This window comes from Lepisosteus oculatus, chromosome 3 (assembly GCF_040954835.1).
Source record: "Lepisosteus oculatus isolate fLepOcu1 chromosome 3, fLepOcu1.hap2, whole genome shotgun sequence".
Lineage (NCBI taxonomy): Eukaryota > Metazoa > Chordata > Actinopteri > Semionotiformes > Lepisosteidae > Lepisosteus > Lepisosteus oculatus.
In genome coordinates this window covers 67,134,410-67,156,644 of record NC_090698.1, presented here as the reverse complement: position 1 = coordinate 67,156,644, position 22,235 = coordinate 67,134,410, and the positions used below count along the sequence as shown (strand labels likewise).

Here is a 22,235-nt window from a genome sequence, read left to right as displayed (position 1 = left end):
GAAAAAGCAGATCCCGAAAAAATTGTCATGTTTAAATGTAGAATTCGATTTTGTATCTATTTGTATCGACTTTTTAATGTATTTGGACATAGATATATTGTATCTTCCTAATTGTCACATGCTAAAAAAACTGAATTCACAACACTATAGAAAAAAAATACAGAAAGACTCAGTTGTTCAGGAATCGGTACTCTGCAAATCAAACATTTATTGTAAAGGAAACAAGACGTATAAACTGGGTAGTACTGAACTTGAAACAAAGGTACAGTGTATGCAGAGGATTCATGCAATTTCTTTTATCATTTTACTCATCAGGACAATGGAGGGAAGCGACTAGAAAGGCCAATACACTGCTCGGGCCTAAAGTGAGAAGTGTAGATCTAAACTGGGGGAAGCAAATTTTACATTTCCAATAGCGATCACTAAGCTCTTATTTACAAAGTTACGCAAAGATTTGCGCCAGTACAAACTGCGTGCTTAGAGTAGACCAGTGTCTGGAATTTTTCAGGAGGGATACAGCACTGATCGTCCAGGAGAAAGTCAGTCAGCTCACACCTACGGTTCTTACTGGAGGAGGGAAATTCCATCTCGGGCATTCAGCATGAATATCCCATACATGCTGGTGAAGGACGATCTGGCCATATCCCATTCGTCCGCTGCTCGGCAGTCCAGTGCCTCCTCTCTCTGCCCTGCCAGGTGAGATGAGCAGTCTGTCCACTGAAATCTGACTATTTTATCCTGCTCGGTGGAGTTCTTGGACGACCATTTTTAATTAATCGTGCCCCTGGCACCGCAGGTTGAAATGTACAGTCACTTGATCTTCAGTTGTGTGCCTGTTTTGCATTACGCTTCGAATTAATGTGCCGATATCTCAATCCTGGAGTACGTGCTGATGCCCTTTTCCGATGACGTCTTTCTCTCACAATTCCCCGCCACACGACACAGCCCCTCAGACACCACTGCTCGCGAGACATCGGCAACGCGAGCTGCCTTGGTCACTGGTGCTCCTGCCAAACGCCTCAATATTTGGCAACGTCTTTTTTTATTGCAAAAGCAAATCCATCACAAGACCTCAACACAATAATCCACAGAACAAATTCATCGATCCTCTTTCCTTTATCCCATACAGGGCTGCGGGGGAGCCAGAGCCTACCCTGCCAAGAAATGGGCACAAGGGAGGATACACCCTGGACAGGAGCCAGTCCATCGCAGGGCACACACAGATACAAACAGACTCGCACACACGCCAGCTTTCCCAGAAGTCAATTATGCTACCTGTATATGCTTTTGGACAATTATTAATATAAATATTAATTGAGAGCTGATCTAGATACAGCAATTTCCCCAATTTACGCACAACTAATTTATGAGTTTTTGTTACAGCAAAGAGTAGCAAATATATAAGACATTTTTTGAAAAACTCAAGTTTTCTCTTCTGTATTACATTACATTAATAATAAAAGTTTTACTAAAGGAAACTATTATATGCATTGCTTGTTTAGTAGGTTTTATTTACTACTTTAAATAGTATAACTGCTGTACAATATAAACTGCTTAGCAAATGGAACATGATTTCTTAGGTTAACTAGGCTGTAACAGTCAGGAAATAAAGTCATACTGTTGTCATTGTAATGCTTTTGTACAACAGAAAAGCAAGTTAGAAAAGTATTGTGTAATTTTTCTGTGATTGGGAACGAATTGGAGGAATATATATATATACTCCCATATGTAGTTCAAGTGGGTAGCTGCGTCAGCATGCGTAGGCTGCAAAGGAACAAGTAACAGGTTTATTCCATGCTGAAAAAAGAAGAAAGAAAACAACGTTTCGGCTGTGGAGCCTTCTTCAGGTGTGAAAATATATATATATATGGGAATATATATTCCCATATAGTCTGATGGGAATAAATTTTCGATTTACAAATCTTCACTTTACAAACAGTTTCCATGACACAGATTATATTAATAAATTAAAGAATGTCGGTATAGGAAAAATCACGTATCGACAAGCTGGGAGTTAACAGCAGGAAACATTCTATCAGTAGTCATCCAAGATTAGAATTAGAAATTAAATGGCAGACAAATGGTTCACACATTCAAGTCATGTTTTATCCAGTTTGTCGCTAAACAATATAAATAACCATGCAGAATTTACAGTATTGACCTTGAATAATTCTTATATTCTGTAAAACAATTTGCCAAAAAAAATTTAACATCTTTCCCCTCAATGGATATCAGCAAAAAATAATACAATTTTTCTACATGACTTTAAATTGTCCAGAACTTTTGCAGACTTATTACTATTCTTGGACCAAATGTTAACTTATGCAAGGAGGTCTAGGACTACGTCCAGTAATGATCTAAGAAACCGGCCATATTGTATTTCTTTAAATATTATTTTAAATGACAAAGCACAAGTCACAGGATCGTTTTTATCCCAAGAAAGACAGAAATACACTCCAGTAACACTGGGCAACTATTGAATTGTTAGATTTCCACCTAAAACCCCTTTAGGAAGTCCGCATGGTTATGCTCATTTTGTTTTGTCAAACTCATCCATTCATCATCAGAAATCCACGGATTCCTGCTGGGTCTTGCAGCAATCCAGAGCCAATTCCGGAGGCATGGAGCTCCGGGAGCGATGACACTTGGGAAAAGACGCCAATCCAGGGCAGGCACCCCGCATAGAGACGATGTAAGAGGCACCGACTCAACTAGTCGGCATGTCGTAGGATGAAGGGAGGAAGCTGGAGCTCCCACACAAGACCTCCACTAAAATGAGGAGAACATGCAAACAGTGCACAGGAGGTGCCCCAGTATGGAGTCGAACCCGGAACCCATCACCACACTGCCATACCACCTGGTGTTGAGCTCAACTGCACTGCGAATGCGACAAACATGTCCGTTAACACACAAACGGACAGAATGTGCTCCAGGAAAGGCCTCCCCTATTTCAAAGCTGCTCCCTTGATTTACTTTTTAATCTGTGTTTCTCCCAGTTTCTGCTGTAGTCCATCCCGGAGGTGACTGGTCTTTAAAAATACTTGGGGGAAAATTACGTTTTCATCAAATATGCCGATACGCTGCATCAAAAACGTTTCCAAATAAATGCAGTTCGTTGACGTAGCTCTCCTTTCCTCAGTGGCATCTTCCTATAGCAGTGCAATTTGTATCTATTTGTATCTTCCTATAGCAGGGCAGTCTTCTTATAGCCTGTGTGCATTTTAGGTTCTATACATACTAGGGCATATCACTGGGGTGATGCAGAACAGCTTACGATGATGCAAATGGAGTATTAAAAAGCAGCGTCTCAAGATTTCGTAAAAATAGCAGGAATGCGCTAAATCAGGGTATTGAGAGGGTACAGTACGAATCCCTTGTCATAGCACTCTTGCCTTGAGGGGCTGATTTTCAAAAGTGATTTTTTAACCATTTCTTTCCTTCTGGCCTATCTCAAAGTAAACAAAAACTCTCAAAAAAGAATCAAATTATATTCTCTCAAAAACTGATTTTCCCTTGGGTATCAATCATCATGAAGAAACCAAACTAACCAAACTTCACATTGTTGTATCTAGAGTAAATATCTTATATGGAGACCGGCAGCTGTTTAGACACCTGTGGGCCTGAGCTTGGTGTCAGGTGCAGTGGCTAGGTTTGGCAGCACTCAGTTATTGTCCTTCAGCCACTGTCCTATCCACTGCAGAATCTGCTCCAGGTTCCTCTCCAGGTCCTCAGGCTCATTACTAGGCAACTGGTGGACAATCTCCTTCTTATAGGATTCCATGGCCTCCTCATAAATGGTTTGGAAGATCTCACACTGAATATTGTCCTGAAGCTTCTTCCCCACGTATCCCCTGAAAAAAGTAAAAATTCCACAATCTGTTCATCACCAAGAGAGGTATTTTTGATGCTTGAGATCTTGCTAAAGGTTCATGGACATTTAATTCCTCTAATGTCTTTATTTACCCTATTCTTTTTAGTCAGAGTTTCTCACCTACATTAAGAGGTTAAAATGCCTATATGTAAAAGTTAGATGTAAAAGAAAAGTACAAACACTTTTGTTCCACAAAAAAGCTTTTCAAAGAAAGCTCATTTGGACAGCAAGGAGTCTGCAACAGACCCTGCTGTAGAACACGCATCTTTGCTCACGGACAAAAGAAATAGCCATGTTTGCGAAATGTGTTTCACGGACAGGTGTCAGCCTACTGAAATGCAATCACAGCCCTTATTTAACCAGGCCAGTCAACTGAGAATAAAAGAGAAGTCGAAGCGGCGACAGCACTGACCTGCTCTGCAGTCGATCGTACAGGTAGGAGTTGTCCGTGCGCAGGACGAACACGATGTGGAACCAGCGCTCGGGGAAGAAGTCACAGCCGTGGTAATCCACAATCACGCCACCTTCTCCCATGTGCTCCTCCAGCTCATCGACAACCTGCGAGTTCATTCACCTCAGACTGACTGCGTGACTACAGCCCTCACAGACCTGCTCAACTATCTTCCCCTGTTGATCTCACTAATAACAGTTCACCCTACTGCATGGGACGGGCCCAGTAAATACACCTAAATAGAAGGACAAATATAGGCCAAGACTGGAGTCTCTAAGATAAAGGCTCACTTATTCCAACACACATCTACAAGTCTAGTGGTCTGGTTCAGGCTGTAACAATAGTGGAGGTCTATGCTGGTTAAAACAGCAGGATCTTCTAAATACAACTCCTATCAAAGAGATTCATTTTATTTCTTCTTATACACAGCATCACGAAAGCCTACAAAATATAATATCTACACAGTATGCTCCCCAGCAAAGAAACTCAAGCTCAAAATCTCAAAAACAACAGCAATATACTGACCCAAAATATATAGTAATGTGTAATTCTAAAAAAAAAACAACTGATCCAAGGTACAACATAGCCTTTGCAACAATGTTATGTCCTATATTATGATTAAGTCCACAACTAATAAATAAATAGCATGATAGAAGATATGACAGTAATAAGAATTATAAATGGCACTCACTCTGTCTTCATCCAGCACAGGACAATTATATTCTTCATCAAACCCATCATACAGCTCCCCTAGGTGGATAACAGGCACATTACTGTTAATACCAGCTTACACTTAGTACACATAATCAAAAACCGTCCACAGATCGTTAATCGAAATCAATTGGTGTGCAAAGTTCTGTCATATTAAGCATGGCATCATTATTATAACTCATTTTCCGACCAAATACATTGTGAATGGCAGTACCACAAGCATCTATAAACCACAGCAGTCGATCTTCCTAGTTCAAGACAGTCTGGCATCCAGCACACGTTAGTGAAAACGCCTTATCCGAGGACCACTAGAGACCTCTTGTAGGCTGAGGAGGGCAGCACTCTAGTCCCAGTCCTGCGCATTACACCACACTAACCCGTACAGGTCTGGAAACTGGGGTGAGAGCCGAGAGGACTCAGGACGTCAGATGAAAATTGGGGAAACTGTTTCACAGCCTACAGGTCCTGCCTTCCTGGGCTCTACAGTCAATTACCTTCTTTTGCCAGATCCCCCACATTGATGTAGGTGAGCCCTGTCCTCTGTGCCAGCTCCTTGCCCAGAGTGGTCTTCCCAACACCTGGGGTCCCTGTGGGAAACAGAAACACAACAGTCAGAAGCCGTCAACACCCACCGGGTCTTCATCTCTATTAGGATTGTTGGGTTATTATGATTATTGGCAAATGTCCTAATCCAGCTGAGGTCACAAAACAGAACGCTTACATCCAATTCAAGTACAAGGATCAATCAGTGTAGCACCTGCACAGCTGTTTCTTGGACTTACACCAGGATAACAATTACAAAGTAAAAATATTATAATTTGCCCCAATGGGTTTCAGATATGTGCTCATCTTTACAGAAATTCCCCTTTTCATCTCCATGATGGAGGGAAAACTTTTCTTAATATGTCGACAGGAACATAGTCCCACGACTGCAAAAAAAAAAAAATCTGAACATAACTCTTTCCTCCAGTATCATTTTACAGATATTAGTTCTGTGAATTGTACCAGGACAGAATGTAAGAATGACTAAGATGACTTCGGCTAAGATATGTAGTGTGTCGTAATCTGCCAAAACAAAAGAATCGTGCCTCGTTCGTAGAATAAACGTTACATAGGCTGCAAAGTAACAGGTAAAGGTTTATTCCGTGCTGAAAGGAAGAGAAAAGAGACACAACGTTTCGGCTAAAGCGTTCTTCAGGTGTTGAATGTATATATTCGGAATATACAAATTAAAATGTATAAAACTCAATTTGATGTATCACAGCATTCAAAACTTTTGAAAAAATACGTTGCCACCGTATTTTTTTCCTTTTCTGTTAGAATATCTAGTAAACACAAACAAAAGATTAGAATGTAGTACAACATCCAATTCAATACGGTATTAGATTATTAGAAACAAATACGAACAACCCCATTCAGGTGATATAGGCGACTTGCACGACATTTAATATAAAATATAATATAAAATGGCACAATGTGTCAATTTTCTTTCAAATATAACCCTTTACTAGCACTTCGACGTGCGAAGTGTTAACCTAAGATCTGCCTTGATTCTTATTTTGTTATTAAAAAGGAGCTGATCACTATGATGTAAGGGATCTGTTTGATTAACTTAAGCTTACGTCAACAGCGGAACATTTCCCTCGTTTGCTTACTAAAAAAGTCGAAAAAGAACACATAGAAAAGACATATGGATGTTGTGGTATAGAAATGCCCCCAGACTCACCTGTCAGGAGGATATTCGGTCTCTTCATCGTTTTCAGGTACAGTAGCAGGTCTCTCTACACGTGACTGCCACACAGCGTGGAGGGACTTTGAAACGTGTTGGAACAACTTTATAGCTTACAACGTCACCCGGATCTTTACAAAAGTATTGATGTACACATCCCCCCATAAACTTCAGAAAGTAAGAAAGAAATGGAAAGCTTCACACTAATAATAAGAACAGTTATACAGTATATTTAGATCTCAGCGGCGGATTTTTATCGAGGAAAAGGCAGTACTAAGGGCGTCATATGACGTCATCACGATGTGCCCCCTATCACGGAGGACCTTGTTGTTAGCCAATATCTGTTAAAGGGAAAGAGTTTTGAAACATGAACGTTAAGTTGCCCATCACCTCATTTGTTTTGAATAGTAACATTAAATGAGAAAGTCAAATATAGGGGAATAGAACTATGCAAATTTAACGAGTGCTCTTCCGGATATCGCTAAGGTACGTTCTTTGTACGGTCTGAAGCTTTCGCATCTGTTGAAATTGATTTTCCTCTTGGCTGAAAATTTGAATTTCATGATGAAATATTTCAAGTCTTTGAATAGGGATGATGAACATTGAAGTGATTCGGTGAGGTAACTGTATACTCTTAAAGAGATAGTAGCTAATAGTTTTTTTTTCTTTATTTTTTTATAAAAACAATCTGCTATCTGCCCACTTGTTTCGAGATCATGACGAAACTGGTTAGTTTCTTATTTGTCTTATGCATGCTTAGCTTGAATAAGGGTAATTTAGAGTTGCCAGTACAGGAAATGCGTCTCTGTTCATTAGTGATCCTAAATATAATTCATTCTCCATTATTAAGTTATGTTAAAAAATAAAAATCACTTGCATTTTCTTCAAAACTTGCTTGTAAGCCCTGAAATCTTTCAAAGTAATATCCAATCTGCAAACCTTATAATATGCGTGATGTTACCTTCTTTGTGTAACATGAGACTTGAACATGTAAAGACAAGCAACAAAGATAGATGTACGAAATTAATCATTAGTAAGCAGCCCATCGACGCTAAATTTAAGGACCTTTTGATTTCTGCATGGGTTTATAATGGAGTTCCCGTTTCTTTAATTGCTCATTCATTGCCATTTAAACAAAAGCTCTGTCATGACGTACGAGAAAATATAATTTTCTGTTTACTAATTGGTTTATGACGCGTGTTATCTTACAGTATCTGTATTAACGAATAAAGCCTTTTGATTTTTTAAATAATGTGACTCTTTTCCAGGTTCTTTTTGCATTGTGATAGAGCTCTGTGTACGAATGGGAATTACCAAAGCTGATAATGTCAAAACTTTCTCTCAGCGGAAAGGCATCTGATCCCAAGGTGAGTTTCCTGCCATTTTAAAAGCAACCTCTGGCATCATATCATTAAATTTTCAAAGTTTGATTCTGCATGGAAGCTATGATGTAAGAGAACATATTAATTGATTTGCTTCATATATTTTGTTCTTTACCCATGCCACGTTTTCCTGCGAGATTTGCTGGGTAGCTGTGTGAAGCTCATCTGTTCATACTGTCTCATGTAGATAACAAGCTGGGTGCAGCCATCCTTCGGTGACCTATTTGGAGGAGCGAGTGTGACTCCAGTTCCCTCAAACAAGCAAGTGAACTCTGGAAATCAGAACAGCAGGGCCCGGTCATTGGCTGGAGACACCAGCAGCAAACGGACATCAAAGAAGAGGGCAGCAGCTCCCATTCCCGAGCAGCTGGGCAGAGACCCCCTCAGCCAGAACCAGCATGATCCCTGGGTGGACCGGCACTCGCCCCGGACTCAGGTACTGGACACACCTGGACCGTCAGCAGTGCTCTGGAAAGTACACGGTGATGTCAGCCTGCCACCTTTTCCCAGTCTGATTGTGGTCTTAAAGCCTCTTGTAGAAATTCAATGTCTGCTGCCTTAAAGGAGCTGTTCTTTTTATTTCTTTTGAAGCACAGCTCCCTTTCATTGTTATGCTCAGCTGTTCCTGCTGTATTGTGTTCTTAGTTTTCTGGTCTGTGTATAATGTATTCTCTTCTTAGTTTTTGCCTGTCAGAGAAATCATTTGTCACCCTACCAGTACTGTGTCAGATACCTTTTCCTTGTTTTAGGAATTTCAGAGAGCGTAAAAACACACTAAGCCAGTTTAGATATTTTGCCTTGTTTTGTTATCATTCTAGGGTGAACTTGCCGTTCACAAGAAGAAGACTGAAGAAGTTGAAAACTGGTTAAAATCACATGTTGGCCACAAGCATTTAAAGGAGGTATAGCAAAGTATCTGTTACATTGCTTTCTAATATTTTACCTGCACTACAGAGCACATGTAGATTACGTAATTTGCAGGATATAAAAAATGAAGCTGAAGTAAGGGTTGAGCTTATAAGCTTTGTGTTCCAAGAGTTTCATGCTCTAGTTTCTATAGTGAGGCTCTGAAATCTGGGACACTGTGTGTTGTGTACTGTTACTCCAAGTCTGTGGAATGGTCTTTTAGCCCGTATCAGATCTTGAAAGTCATTTAGCTCTTTAAATTCCTGTCTTAAAACTCATTTTCATGCTTTAGCGTATAATACTCATCTGTAAGTTCCCATGCATTTTTTGAAGGTCATTGAAATGATGTTTTATGAAAGGTGCTATACATTAATAATAATACAGGACCATGGAGGGAATAGAGTTGAACAGACTCCAGCCTGAACAGTTTTGAAATTCTTTCCTTCTGAAAAACGTTACTCATCATGCTGTCTCTTGTTGATAGATGTTTTTACTCTATGGATTTCTGTTTTCTGTCTGTACAGGGTGGCTCTATACTGCTGATGACTGGGCCTTCAGGCTGTGGGAAGACGGCCACCATCCAGGTGTTGGCAAAGGAGCAGGGCATTCAAGTTCAGGAGTGGATCAACCCCACTACCAGCTCTCACTATGGAACAGAGGACTTCAAACAGGCTTTTGACCCTAGTGAGTGTGACCAGAGAAGCTTTAAAGTACTTAAAAACTGCTGGAAAACACAATATGCTATTTATTTTATTTGTTTTATATTAAAGGAGGGAGAAACGATAAAAAAATAGCTTGCCGTAAGGTCAAACACTCAATTTAATATTTTTGTGCAAATAATCAGTTTGGTTCCAGCATCTTTTTTTTCTTTACTTACATTACGTCCAAGCAACCAACACAACTAATGCTGTTTTATAATTTGATAGAGGGATGAGTTATTTCAGCTTTATGTAATGTGAAATCTAGTATTAATACATCAATGAAAGGCAAACATGATGCCCACATGAGACTCAGGGTGTGCTTTTTCAGGACCAGCCCAACTGTGCAATCTGCAGAATTCTAGTTACCAGATTGCTTGTGGTATGCCATCTTTAGAAGAGAACACAGAAATACACATTCAGGCATCCTCCAGAACAGCTGCAAGTCTGCATGTAATTGTGTCAGTTATATTTTGTAATGCAAGTATTTGTTTTTCTATTATACTGTTTTTGTTCGTGTTCACAGAGTCCAGTTTCAATAGTTTCTACGGCAGCTCTCAGTCTGCGGTGTTCCAGGAGTTCCTCTTGAGGGCGAACAAATACAGCTGCCTGCAGATGGTTGGAGACGATACAGATGCAGGAAAGAAAGTTATCCTTGTAGAGGTAAGTAAAAAAAAATATAATCCCCAAAGAAGGGGTACCTTGCATGCTGCAGGTTTATAATGGTGACCCTTAACTCTATTTTTCGGTGGTCTGTGACCACTTTTTACTAGTGAGGTGGTAAGAGGATTGTGTTCAGATGAGAAACTGAAGATGTTTGTGAAATCAAGTTGCATTCCTAGAAACAGAACTCTTGCACTTTCCACACTGTTCACCACCTACCACTAATAATCCCAATAATGATCTGCCCTTCAGATTTTACATGACATTGATAAGCATTACCAAACATTTAGTTTAAAACGAAAAAATTGTGCAACTGTATAAACATCAGGGTCCTGGGGGAGCTGGAGACGATCCTGGCAAGCAGCGGACGCCAGGCAGGGTACCCCCTGAATGAGACACTAGTCCATAGGAGAGCACACAGCCCCAAATACACTCACACCAGGACGAAGTTTCCTAGAAGCCAATTATCCTACCAGTATGTCTTTGGATTGTGGGAGGCAACCCATGAGAACATGGGCAGAACATGCAAGCTCCACACAGATAGCACCCCAGCTCGTGAATTCAATCCAGGGCCCCAGCGCTGTGACGCAGCGATGCACCACTGTGCTGCCACTATATGCATGTTACATAAATGTATGTGGTTCTTTTCATCTGGGACTTCAGTCCTCTGCTTGGGAGAGTACCCAGAATGCTTCACCCCTGTGTATCTAAGCTCTTGTGGGGAATTCTTTTTTAACTTATTGATTTCACTTGACATGTTTCAGGAATGCATACAGTACATTTCATATACTTTGTAAATTGAGAACTCCCTGTATATTAAAATGCATGAACTTGTGCCCAGCTGTGGTTTGCTTTGTGCAAAATAAGCATACTAACAAGGCAGTTGGTATCCTCACTCTCCTGAGTGAGTTTTCCTCCAAAGTATTGAAACGTGAGTGTAAAACCAACTAAAACCTAGGGGTTATAGAAGAAAAAGATGTTCCTTTCAGCAAGACCTTTTCTCTCTCCTAAACAGGACCTGCCTAATCAGTTTTATAGGCAGCCGTCTCTACTACATGATATCTTGAGGTAAGATGAAAATGCTTAATATGATTCAAACACAAGCCTAGACAGGAACTGTTTAGCTAGTTTTATAGTCCCCACAACATTGTATGCATACACTATATTATGCTGATGATTTTTGGCTGTTAATAGTACAGACCTGTAGTCATTTTATATTGTTTTATACATTTAAAATTTAATCTTACAAATTAAATAAGTTCCTCCTGTATCCAGATACAGAGAAGTTTTGATTTAGAGAGATTTTTAGTATTAGTGCATTTATTTTAAGTGATGTTATAAGTTAGTATAAATGATTTAGGATGTTAATGGATCACATTTCCACTTAATTTCTGTCTTATCAGGCTCAGCTGTTTTTTCCCTTTGTCTTGAAGTAATGTGAAGCTTTTTTGAGGCAGTGATTCGCTTTAGCGAACATGGTTGTGACTGGACGTGTCTGTTTGTGTGATCAGGAGGTTTGTCAGGACGGGCAGGTGTCCTCTGATCTTCATAATCTCAGACAGTCTGAGTGGAGATGGGAACGCACGACTGCTCTTTCCAAAGGACATCCAGGATGAACTTAACATATGCAATATTAGGTAAAAATTACAGCACGGCAACATTAAACACCTGCTTTGTGAGTGTGCTGCCTTTCTTGAGCAATCAGGTCTCGGTGGTGTGCCATATTTATACATGGATGTGACAAATACATTTATTTTAGTAGCAGATGATATTGCATGTAGAACAGCTGATGCTTTTTTTCAATTGTAATATTGTACAAATCTTTAAACTGATGCTTTGATGTTAAACAGTCTGTCATTTGACATAGTTTTGTATACTAAGCAAGACATTCTCTCAACCACACCAAATGCACAAAGATTATGATGAAAGTGACAGACTTATTTGTACCAAGTGCACTGACATTTAATTGAAAAAACATAACACGTGTTTGTTATGTCTGTCTGTCCTCCAAGCCCATCTTCACTCTATGGGTGATAAGGCCTTCTCCTGCTGTGCCCCAAAGCTCTGGAATTCTATCCCCAAGGATATTGGAGAGTCACCTTCCCTGAGCACTTTCAAATGAAGACTCAAAACCTTCTTTAGAAGGGCTTTTATTTAACTGGTTCTGTGTCTACCTCTTTACTATATTCCTAACCCTTATTGTCAATTTGTAGTTTTGTTGTCACCTCTCATTGTGAGCTTTTTTTTTTCTTACTGTAAACTGCTTTGGGGAACCGCATTAAAGGTGCTATATTAAATTACGTTTATTATTATTGTTGATAATATATGTTGATTTATTGTGCTGATGAACATTTGTCAGCAATAGGATTGATCAACAGAGGGCATACTGTACATCTGAAACTTGCACTTTATACTTTATACCAAATTGCTGATGTGGTCTTGTGGATCCTAGACAAGTGTGTATGTGATCACCGGTCTCTGAGGCTTAGATGCCACGCATTGGCCATGGTCATTCTTAAAATATTCAGTGCAGCCCAAGCCTGGCAAGTAGGCACAACAGTCCCATTCACATCGTACAAGAAAGCCACTGTATTCTACGCAGCATGACGATGTCAGTTGTCCTGCTGGGATATTGATAGGGAGAGCAAGTGAGGTCCCAGGAGTTGATCAATGCAGCATCATTCAGTCAGATCAGCACCGATGACTTAAAATGGATTTCGGTAGCAACGAAACACGCCTGGCCAAATGGTCACACCCCCATCAATCAGGGTGATGCGTAGTGACATGTGGCCTCACACAGTCCATTCAAGGAGGCCACAATGTCTGGCCAGGTGAGAAATTGCAGGGTGTGATCACCCCACATTGCGAGTTACAGTGCAGTCAGTCGATTAACTGATCTTTAATGATTGTAGTGTAATCACAATTATGCCAAAACCCATGTCGAAAAGTCTATATACTTAAAACAAGTTTCTTTAGATGCTTGCTATAAAATATATGTACACAGGGTTTTCCAATCACAGATTATGTTTTGAATGGCATGAAATATGATTTATTTCCAGCGGTATGCTGCCGAGGTGACATTGCAGCGTCGAGGACTCAGTGTTGAGAAACAGGTGTGTTCTGACTTTGTGATCCCATTGAAATGAAGTTTCTTTTATTTGTTGAAATTTTAGTTTTAACCCTGTGGCTCCCACCAGTCTGCTGAAGGTGCTGAGTCGAATAGTGTCCCAGGAAGCAAGCAGGGTAAGTTCTCACTTCTTAAAGACTTGGAATTTCAGACAGACAGACCACAGTTGTGGAATAATTATAACTAGACCCCTGAAAACAAAAAATCATCATGGGATGCTGTTACTTCAGTGAAATGAATTTATTCGCATGTGATCTGAACAGGAGCGTTTAATTAATGTATCTTGATTTTTCCAGTTATATTGTTTTCATTTGGATTGGGAAGAGCGAACACGTAAGCTGACTATACAGCCTCATAAATTGCATTTAGGGATTCCATTTGGTTTTTGTTCATGCACTTGCTTCATTAGTTACATTTCCGTAATCGGAACAGTACGTCACTGGTGTGAGTGAGAGGAAAGGGAGGGCCGTGCTTCCTGAACGGAGCAGTAGCTGTTGTGTGATTCCAGAGTGGTGGGAAGATCCGAGTTCCGGATAAGGCGTGCCTGGAGCTGCTGTGCTCAGGGAGCTCCGGGGACATCAGGAGTGCCATCAACAGCCTGCAGTTCTCCAGCCTTGCAGGTGAGTGCCCTGAGTTGAGAGCAGCCGTTCCACTCTCCTGTTGGGAAAACCATTCTCATAACCAAACAATTTTATATTTAATTAGAGGGTCAGGCTCTTATTATGACATAATGCAGTGTTCAAATGCCAGATTTCATTTTCACTTTGATAATGACTAGCACTCTCAGTTTGATATAAAGAGTACACTGTCGGCAAGCCCATGCGCACATTTCCTTTTTATTTAGAAAGCTGAGTTCCAGTGTTTTTTATTGCTGGACATGATTGTGCATCCTCCGGAAAGGCTGGGTTTACAGCACTTGTAAAACACTTTAAGAAGCCACTTTTAAAGGTGCTGTATAAAATAACGGTTGTTATTATTATTATTGTATTATGTGACTCAACCAGTAATGCTGTTTGGGCCTCTGTTGCCTGTCTTCAGGCACCTGTAGCCAGGGCTCCCGAAATGGGGCTTACACCTCCAAGGGTGAGTGAGCTGCAATCAGCCAGTGTGTGTTTGGGTTGCTCTGGGATGACAGCAGTAGAGGTGTACTGTTGCTCTATGTGATGCTGACTCTCCTGTAAGACATTGTGTCTTCTGATGAATGGCTTTAATAGGTCAGAGTACTGTGCCCACAGTAAGCCAGGTTAATAACCAACAGCCTCTTCAAAATTGGCTGGGTAGAAAAAGAAGAGACTGCAGTTTCACTTTTTCAAGAAATGTTTTTAAAAAAGCACTTAAACAATGCTTTGTAAGACATTGCAAAGCACATAAAATGGAATCATTTCTTTACGTTTTGAACATTTTGCTCTTTCAGAATGTTGTAGAAATAGGATCTCTGAATTCTATGGGATATCGAAGGAAATAGCATGGAGTGAATTTTGTTTCTAGACAGCACGCTGGAAGGCAGCCTTTGGCCTTTGAAGAAAGGCAAGTCTTCAACGTTAGCAAACAGGGGTGGCTCCAAGGGGAGAAGCAAGGGGAAGTCCTCCAAACTGCCCGGAAAACAGGACGCGGAACAGGCTGTCGGTGGCAAAGACGCATCCCTTTTCCTCTTCCGAGCCCTGGGGAAGATCCTGCATTGTAAACGTAAGTAAAGACCTGCCCACGTAGACGGATTTGAATAACGTTTGATACTGAACACCTCTTTATAACATCCTGGCTTGGCAATTCAATTTCTAATGAATTCAGGCTACAAGTAAAGAAAATGGTTTTTAAATGTCGGTGTATGACCTACGACTTACGCCAGTCTTGCAGCCTGAGTTTCGCTGAGCAGCTCCAGATGCAACCTGTACAGTGTGAAATGTTTTTGATGGCACTGGCATAACCATACATGTCCACATAACACAGAGTACTGCATGGCTGATGGGGAGAGAAGGTGTAAGAATGTGTGAACACACTCCACTGGAAAAGTCCTGTAGCTGCATGCGGTTTCTGGTGCAGCTGCTGCTGAAGCGCGAAATATGATCAATTCAGGGAACGCGGAGTCACACAGTGAAAATCATGATGTTTCCGCCATGATTCCCTTCCAAATCCCAGGGTGGAAAGTGGTTTGCTGGGAGCAGCTTGTCTGCCTGCACTGTGGTATGAGTGTGTGCTAACAGCGACAGTGTGTGTGATTGACAGGGGAGCCCCACGTGGAGCCCGAGGTGCCCGGCCTGCCAGCCCACCTGACAGAACACCAAAGAGACGTGCTGCTCGTGGATCCAGAGGTAGGAGCCACTGCGTGTGGACAGCCAGGAGCCTGCAGGACAATATTGTGTTCTAGACCGTGGCCCCATTCCTCTGCTCCACATCTCATCAGTTGTTTTAAAATCAGATTTGTCGGTTTTAATTGATAAAATAAATGGGCAGTCGTACTTTTATTCAGTGTATAATACATTTTAAAAATGCATTTCATAATTTAATTCAACCTGGAACAGAGAAGATTATGTGGGGGTTGAATCCAGGTGTGCATCGTCCTGAAGGGCATGTCCAAGTAGCCCAAGGCATCCCCATGTTTTTGCAAGGTCAGCAGTAACACTGGGAGCTTGAGATAAAATTGGCCATGGCTATGGCCATTTATGACCAAAGATGAGGTGCTTCGATGTCGTAAATACGCAGAGGATTTTGTGAGTCTGGAAACAACTCTTTAAGTCAGGGGTTGCAGACGGCTTTGTGGTGTCCATTATGAAAGAAAGCCAAGGCTGGAATTCTGAGATTATTAAAATACTAGCAACCAGCCGGTGAGATGGCAGCCTGGCCTCCTCTCATTGGTAAGGTTTCTGATGTTTGGCTCGGATGGTCTTGAGTGAACAGCTGAGTTTTACACAGTGAGGTACTGTCGGCTCGGAGCAGGATAACCCTCACACATTCCCAGCTCCTTCCCCTCGCCCAGGAGAGATCTCCTGGGAGACCGGGTTTGTGATGGCTCTCGGCGAGACTGAAATGAAGACAAATCGCTGAGTTTTACTTCAGACTTTTTCCCCCCCCTGCAGATGGTGGTGGAGAAGTCACACATGTCCGGGGAGCTTTTCAACCTGTATTTGCAGCAGAACTACGTGGAGTTTTTCACCGAGATTGAAGACGTGGCTCGAGCCAGTGAATACCTCTCAGATGCCGACTTCCTCTCAGCAGAGTGGAGTGTAAGGAGCCCGCATTGTGCCTGTGCCCGTGAGGCCATATTGTCTACAGATAGATCATACCACATCCTTTGATTGGCCAGGGTTACTGTGTAGCACAGGGGGTAGACGACTGAAATTGAATTAAGAATAGAGCCCAAATCATGGGGCGGCGATGGGTAAAATACAAACTTGTCATTTTTAGTTGGAAAATATTTTAAAAATTAGACACAGTTGCTTTGTTCATCATAGCATGATATATTAATTAAAAATTGATGTTTCAAACAACTAATGCTAAAGATCAAAGTGCTGTAAGAAGAGAGCGTGTTGGTGAGCTAACCATCTCCACGCCGTTTGGTTTCTAGTCTCAGTCCACAATGAGGGAGTATGGCTCTTCCGTGGCCACCAGGGGGATGATCCACTCGAACAGATCCAGAGCTTTCGCCAGCTCTCAGACAGGAGTGGGCTTCAAGCCACTGCACAAGCCACACTGGCTGCTCATCAGTAAAAAGGTACGGTACATAGTCTGTCCCCTGCACCGCACTGCCAGCGAGTGAGAGGTTTGCTAAATGTTGCAAAATGCTATATACCATGAGGGTAGTTAAATGTAGAATTAAAAATGGAACAAAAATGTATTGAAGATACAGTAAGCAGACTCGCATGCAGATGGACATCAACAACGTTTGGTTTTCAGAAATGTCTTTATGATGTGCCTCGAGAACCTGTGTGCTGACAATTTAATTCTGATGGCAGGGGCCAAACTAAGTCAGATTTATATTGGACAGGGCTGGCCTAAATCAGGCTTGATTGTTAACCAAAGTATTCAAACAGCTGACCCTAATTATCCATTTACCTGGGTTGAGTTCAGTAGGAGGTGCAATAGCTCTTTCACACCTGAAGATTGCGTGCTTGATTACCTTGCACACTAAATGAAAGAAGTGCCAAAATGTGGTGTCATATTGTTCTCTCAGACTCTCTCCTATATACTACTACAACTCACAAAAAGATCTGACCAAAATCACTGTGAAAATTGTGCAGATATGCAGACAATCAGACAGGAAGCAAATACTTTTTCACGGCACTGTATGTATTTTCAATATATGTACGCTTGCTTTTTGTTTAGTTCATCTTGTGCAAAAGGCTTCATCAGGAGTTATTAGGTGTCCCTTCTTGTATTTCAGTACCGTGAGAACTGCCAGGCAGCTCAGGCCCTCTTTGTGAGTTTCTGCCTGACCCCAGTGAGCCTTCAGACCGAGCTCCTGCCTTATCTTGCTCAGCTGACCAATCCTATGCGAAACCAAGGTATGACTGTTAGTGTGCTTTTCGTTACAGTGAGCTTCACAACAGGGTGAAAAAATAGGTATACACCAGGCTTTGAGAAGCATTTCTGGTGAATTAAAAAAAAAAAGCTAACTGTGTGGTGTTGGATTACATGTACAGTATATTGTTTCCTTCTTGTATTTTTTGCAACTCGTGTTTTGCTGTATAACAAAGTTTTGATGATTTTTGGTTGCGCTTACTCTACACCCAGTTCGGCATCTATTTCTGAGGGAAAAAAGCAGTACCCCATGAAAATCGCATGGAAATAAGGTCATTATCGGCTGCATCTCCGAGTCAGAGATGTAACAACATTTTAAAATTTGCATAGTGCTGGCATGAGAAAATCGTAATAGTTACCAGTTGGAATGAATGAACTACATATTCTGACACCAGCTGGGAGAGATTGTGCACACATAAGGTGTGTCAGGGAGCAACTCTTGCTAGAATGCCTTCAAATACTAATATGCAGAATAAAATGTAAAGCAAGAAATAAATGCACAAAATAATCAGAAACAAAGGTTTCTTTTTCAGGACAGCCTGATTGTGCTCTTGCTGTACATATTCTGAATATTTAAAAAATATCTTGTCGGCTTTCAAGTACGTTATAAAGGCTTGAATGGTATATTCATAAAGAAATAACATAGGATATTTGCATATATGAAAATACTTTCTAATATTTCAAAACTGATGCATCAATGAAAATACTTTGGTGCTCAAGGCTTTACGGCAGGTATTCCACAGAAGAGAATGCTGTGGGAAAATGAACTTACGAATTCTTAGAGTGTGCTGCTGCAGCCTTGATGCCTATCCTGCAGTCGAAGCCCAAACTAAATACATAATAACTGGGCCTCCTTGGCAGAAACGTTGAGCCAAGGTATTCATCGGGTGTAAATCTTTGGATTCGATCAAATGTCACATTGGCAGATTGCTGTTTCAGCTGCCTGTCCCCTGTCATTACACTTTGTGCTTCTGCTGGCCCCTGGCTCACAGTAACACGGGCGGAAGCATAATAGCTCTTTCCTGACACCTGCTGGAAAGAGTTCAAACCTGGTTCCCTCTTTTATTGGTACGACCGCCAGTGCTAACAGGGACACAAATGGTGTTCTTCCTCTTTGAACAGCTCAGATTGCCTTCATCCAGGATGTGGGGAAACTTCCTCTGAAGAAGTATCCTGGAAGGTATGTGCAGCATTTGTATTGGCTATGAAGTAACCACAATAGCTGTTTTATTTGAAAAGATGCAATGGGAAAAGGGATGACTACTCTTTGGGTCCTAAGCTAACAGGTACTGTAGCTCTGGAAGGATAATATGGTACCTCTTTGAAGTTTTGTGTACTTTTGTGTAAAGTCACATGGCTTCTACAAGTGGTATTGATGGACCAGTAGGTGGCTTGTTTCCTACTGGACCAATGTTTCCCACTAGTAATGCCCCAGTGTGGTGAAAAGGGACTATGTGCTGTAGGATAATTATACTTGTATCATACTGAGTTATCCTGAGGTCCTGATTCCTTGGTTATTACTGATCCCATTGTGCTTTTCAATAGATGATTGAAGTGTGATGCTTGTCAAAAGGGGTGTTAACAAACTATAGCTTGTCCTGTATGGATTTCAGCTATAGCTTATGCCTTTAGGTCTGTACATTACTTTGTATGTACTATAAAACACACCACCGACCCACTCACTGTCAGAGCATGGCCTATTGTTGGGAAGAGAGACAGAAACCTGTAGCCCAGCCGACAAACCTGGGGTGCAAGGAGACACTACACCCTGGACGGTCCAGACCATCCCTGAACGCACAGGCACACAGGGATGATACAGACATTCCGGCTGTCCTAGCCAACATGTCTCTCATTATTCATGTTGTATATGTAATGCTTTATGAAAGGGGTTCGTTGTTGAGTCATTACTAAGCTTACAAGTTTACAAGTTATACGTTTTTTTTTCCAACTGCAGTCTACAAATTATTGAAAAGAAGAAGATTTTCATTATACACAAGGTATAAGTGCTTAACAAGATTTGCAGCATTGAAACCTTGGGTATAACATAGTTTCTCTTTTTTGCTGGTTCTGTCTGCAGTACTCAGAGCTGTACAGATTACATTGGTAGAATATAGTTTGCCGAGTTCCTGTGTTGTTCAGTGAAGCGGGTGCACTTTGTCACTGTTGTGCTTGTGTGGGGTCGTGCAGGTTAAGACTCGAAGCTCTGACTGATAAAGACCCAGGGACCCTTGACCTGGACAGTGAGGAAGAGGAGCCTACAGCTGCTTCCTCCTCTGCCTGTGAACCTCCTGAGGACGGCCCGGCTCTCAGCCCGGGCTGGAGTGACCTGATGGGCAGCCAGCCCGAGCCCATCACTGCACAAGACCCCCTTGAGAAGGAGGAGGAGTTGGTGATAGAAGAGTATGACAGTGACTGAACCCTGCGCCGCGCACAAAGATATTTTACGTCACAGTTTCACCTGTTAAAGATGCTCTTTTTCTGACGTTTGATTTTGTCTTCAGCTCCTGTGGCTAACTTGAATTTTGGAGGAAAATGCACACAGGAGAACTTGTACAGAATGCCTTGAAGACACTTCTTTCAGAGTCCTGAAACGCAGACTCTTACGTTCTTTAAATTCTGAGACTTGTGAGGACAGATATTTATATTTGTGGGATTTTTTTATGTTTTCTGAGCACTTTTTGCCAGATGTATCTGCTTTTCTTTGTTGTAGAAATGTATAGATTTTGAACAATCACACTGTAACAAGCCAACGTTCAGTACTTTCGAAATAACTAAACTGATGTTCTGTAAAAAAATATATTGACAGTAAAGAAAATAACCTTTTTCCCTGTGCCGCAGTGCAGCTTTTTATTAGCCAATTTTCTTACTCTTTAAATATTGACATTTTCCAGGTCATTCAGTTAAAAGCATCCCATGAGCTGGTTAAAAATGAAATAGCTAAGGATAACGTGGTGGTTTTTGCCTCTCACTACAGATGAAAACGTAGTTATTCTGCCTTACTTGTACAAACTAATTCAGATTTATATATTATATTGCTTTATGTGTGTGTACTACTGGTTTTCTTGTGTTCATGAGAAATCAAGTTGCACGATAGACTGCTGAATTCAAGTATGAATCAAATTTGCCGGTCTTCCTGAAAATGATTGAGATTTTCTTTTATACAGGGAAAGCCACCTAATTTTCACGAACAGTAACAGTAAGTAATCATCTTCTACAGTAAATGTGAATTATTTACTTGGCTTGGTGTATAAATGCTTGATGAGAGGAAGTGTTACAAATGGTTCCCATGCTGGTACAGACACTCATAGCACTAGTGTGTGGCCAGAGTGTCATGTCTTCTTGAGTTTGTTTGAATTTGTCCATTGTATCACTGTTGTTCTATTGTTCTGAGGGTAATTATTATTTTTTGTATTTTAAACAACTGGGTATTTTTATCTGAATTGCTTTGTCTTTACCAGTAGTCCTACTTGTCACCTTGGTGACAACATGCTGCACACTGTATTGTATTGCTACTGTGCTCTATGAGACAAGGACTGAATTAAATCTGAATACTCTCTGCTACATATTTCACTTTGTGCTTTAAGTGCTTTTTTGTGTTAGTTAATCCTAACTAACTAAAATGTCCTTAAAAGACATGTTGTAGTGGGACATTAACTCTTTTCTTTCTGACCTGTGAAACATTGAGGATCTGGGTGATGAATATGTCTTAAACTGAAGCAGTTGGTGAAATTTAAGAAAGTGATCCTGTAATCAAAGGTCAGTACAACATCTCTGAGAATCTGCAGTTCTACTGTTGGAAAAGTAACTTAAAGGCAGTTCCATACAATCTCCATACACAGCAGCAAATGAACTGAATCTGCATCTGTTCAGTGAGATAAAGGGATATCAGTGCTATTCTGTACTTGAAATGATGAGGCATATGTTCACGCTAATAGCCAGCAGCAGATGGGAGATACTTTCTTAACTTTAATAATGAGATGGTAATGAAATGTGGTGAGGACCATAAAAATGACAAATTCCACAAAGATCGATTATTCAATAAGGTTTAGTGAATCTTCTAAGCGGGATAAACCAATTTTGTTTTTGGGATGAAACAAATATTTGACAATTTGTATTCACATTTTTACTGTTAGACCATGGCTGTTAAGATAAACATTAAGAGTAGTTGCTAGAAATTATATG

The 22,235-nt window shown here is 40.9% G+C and overlaps 2 protein-coding genes across 2 annotated transcripts; one reads left to right on the top strand and one right to left on the bottom strand.

Annotated features, from left to right (window-relative positions):
- Positions 1-173: 173 nt before the first annotated feature.
- On the bottom strand, positions 174-7,044 carry ak6 (adenylate kinase 6). The gene is made up of 5 exons (XM_006626594.3): positions 6,760-7,044; positions 5,528-5,620; positions 5,014-5,072; positions 4,284-4,429; positions 174-3,851 (listed from the first exon to the last, which is right to left on the bottom strand). Exons 1-5 carry the CDS (start codon positions 6,785-6,787, stop codon positions 3,662-3,664), a joined length of 516 nt encoding a protein of 171 aa, XP_006626657.1. The 5' UTR covers positions 6,788-7,044; the 3' UTR covers positions 174-3,661.
- Positions 7,045-7,086: 42 nt separating this feature from the next.
- Positions 7,087-21,618, top strand: rad17 (RAD17 checkpoint clamp loader component). Its single transcript, XM_069187406.1, has 17 exons — positions 7,087-7,248; positions 8,031-8,129; positions 8,332-8,580; positions 8,963-9,046; positions 9,575-9,734; positions 10,275-10,411; positions 11,427-11,479; positions 11,923-12,048; positions 13,585-13,654; positions 14,047-14,158; positions 15,027-15,224; positions 15,762-15,847; positions 16,613-16,759; positions 17,101-17,247; positions 17,917-18,037; positions 19,176-19,233; positions 20,241-21,618. Exons 2-17 carry the CDS (start codon positions 8,088-8,090, stop codon positions 20,467-20,469), a joined length of 2,019 nt encoding a protein of 672 aa, XP_069043507.1. The 5' UTR covers positions 7,087-7,248; positions 8,031-8,087; the 3' UTR covers positions 20,470-21,618.
- Positions 21,619-22,235: the final 617 nt, after the last annotated feature.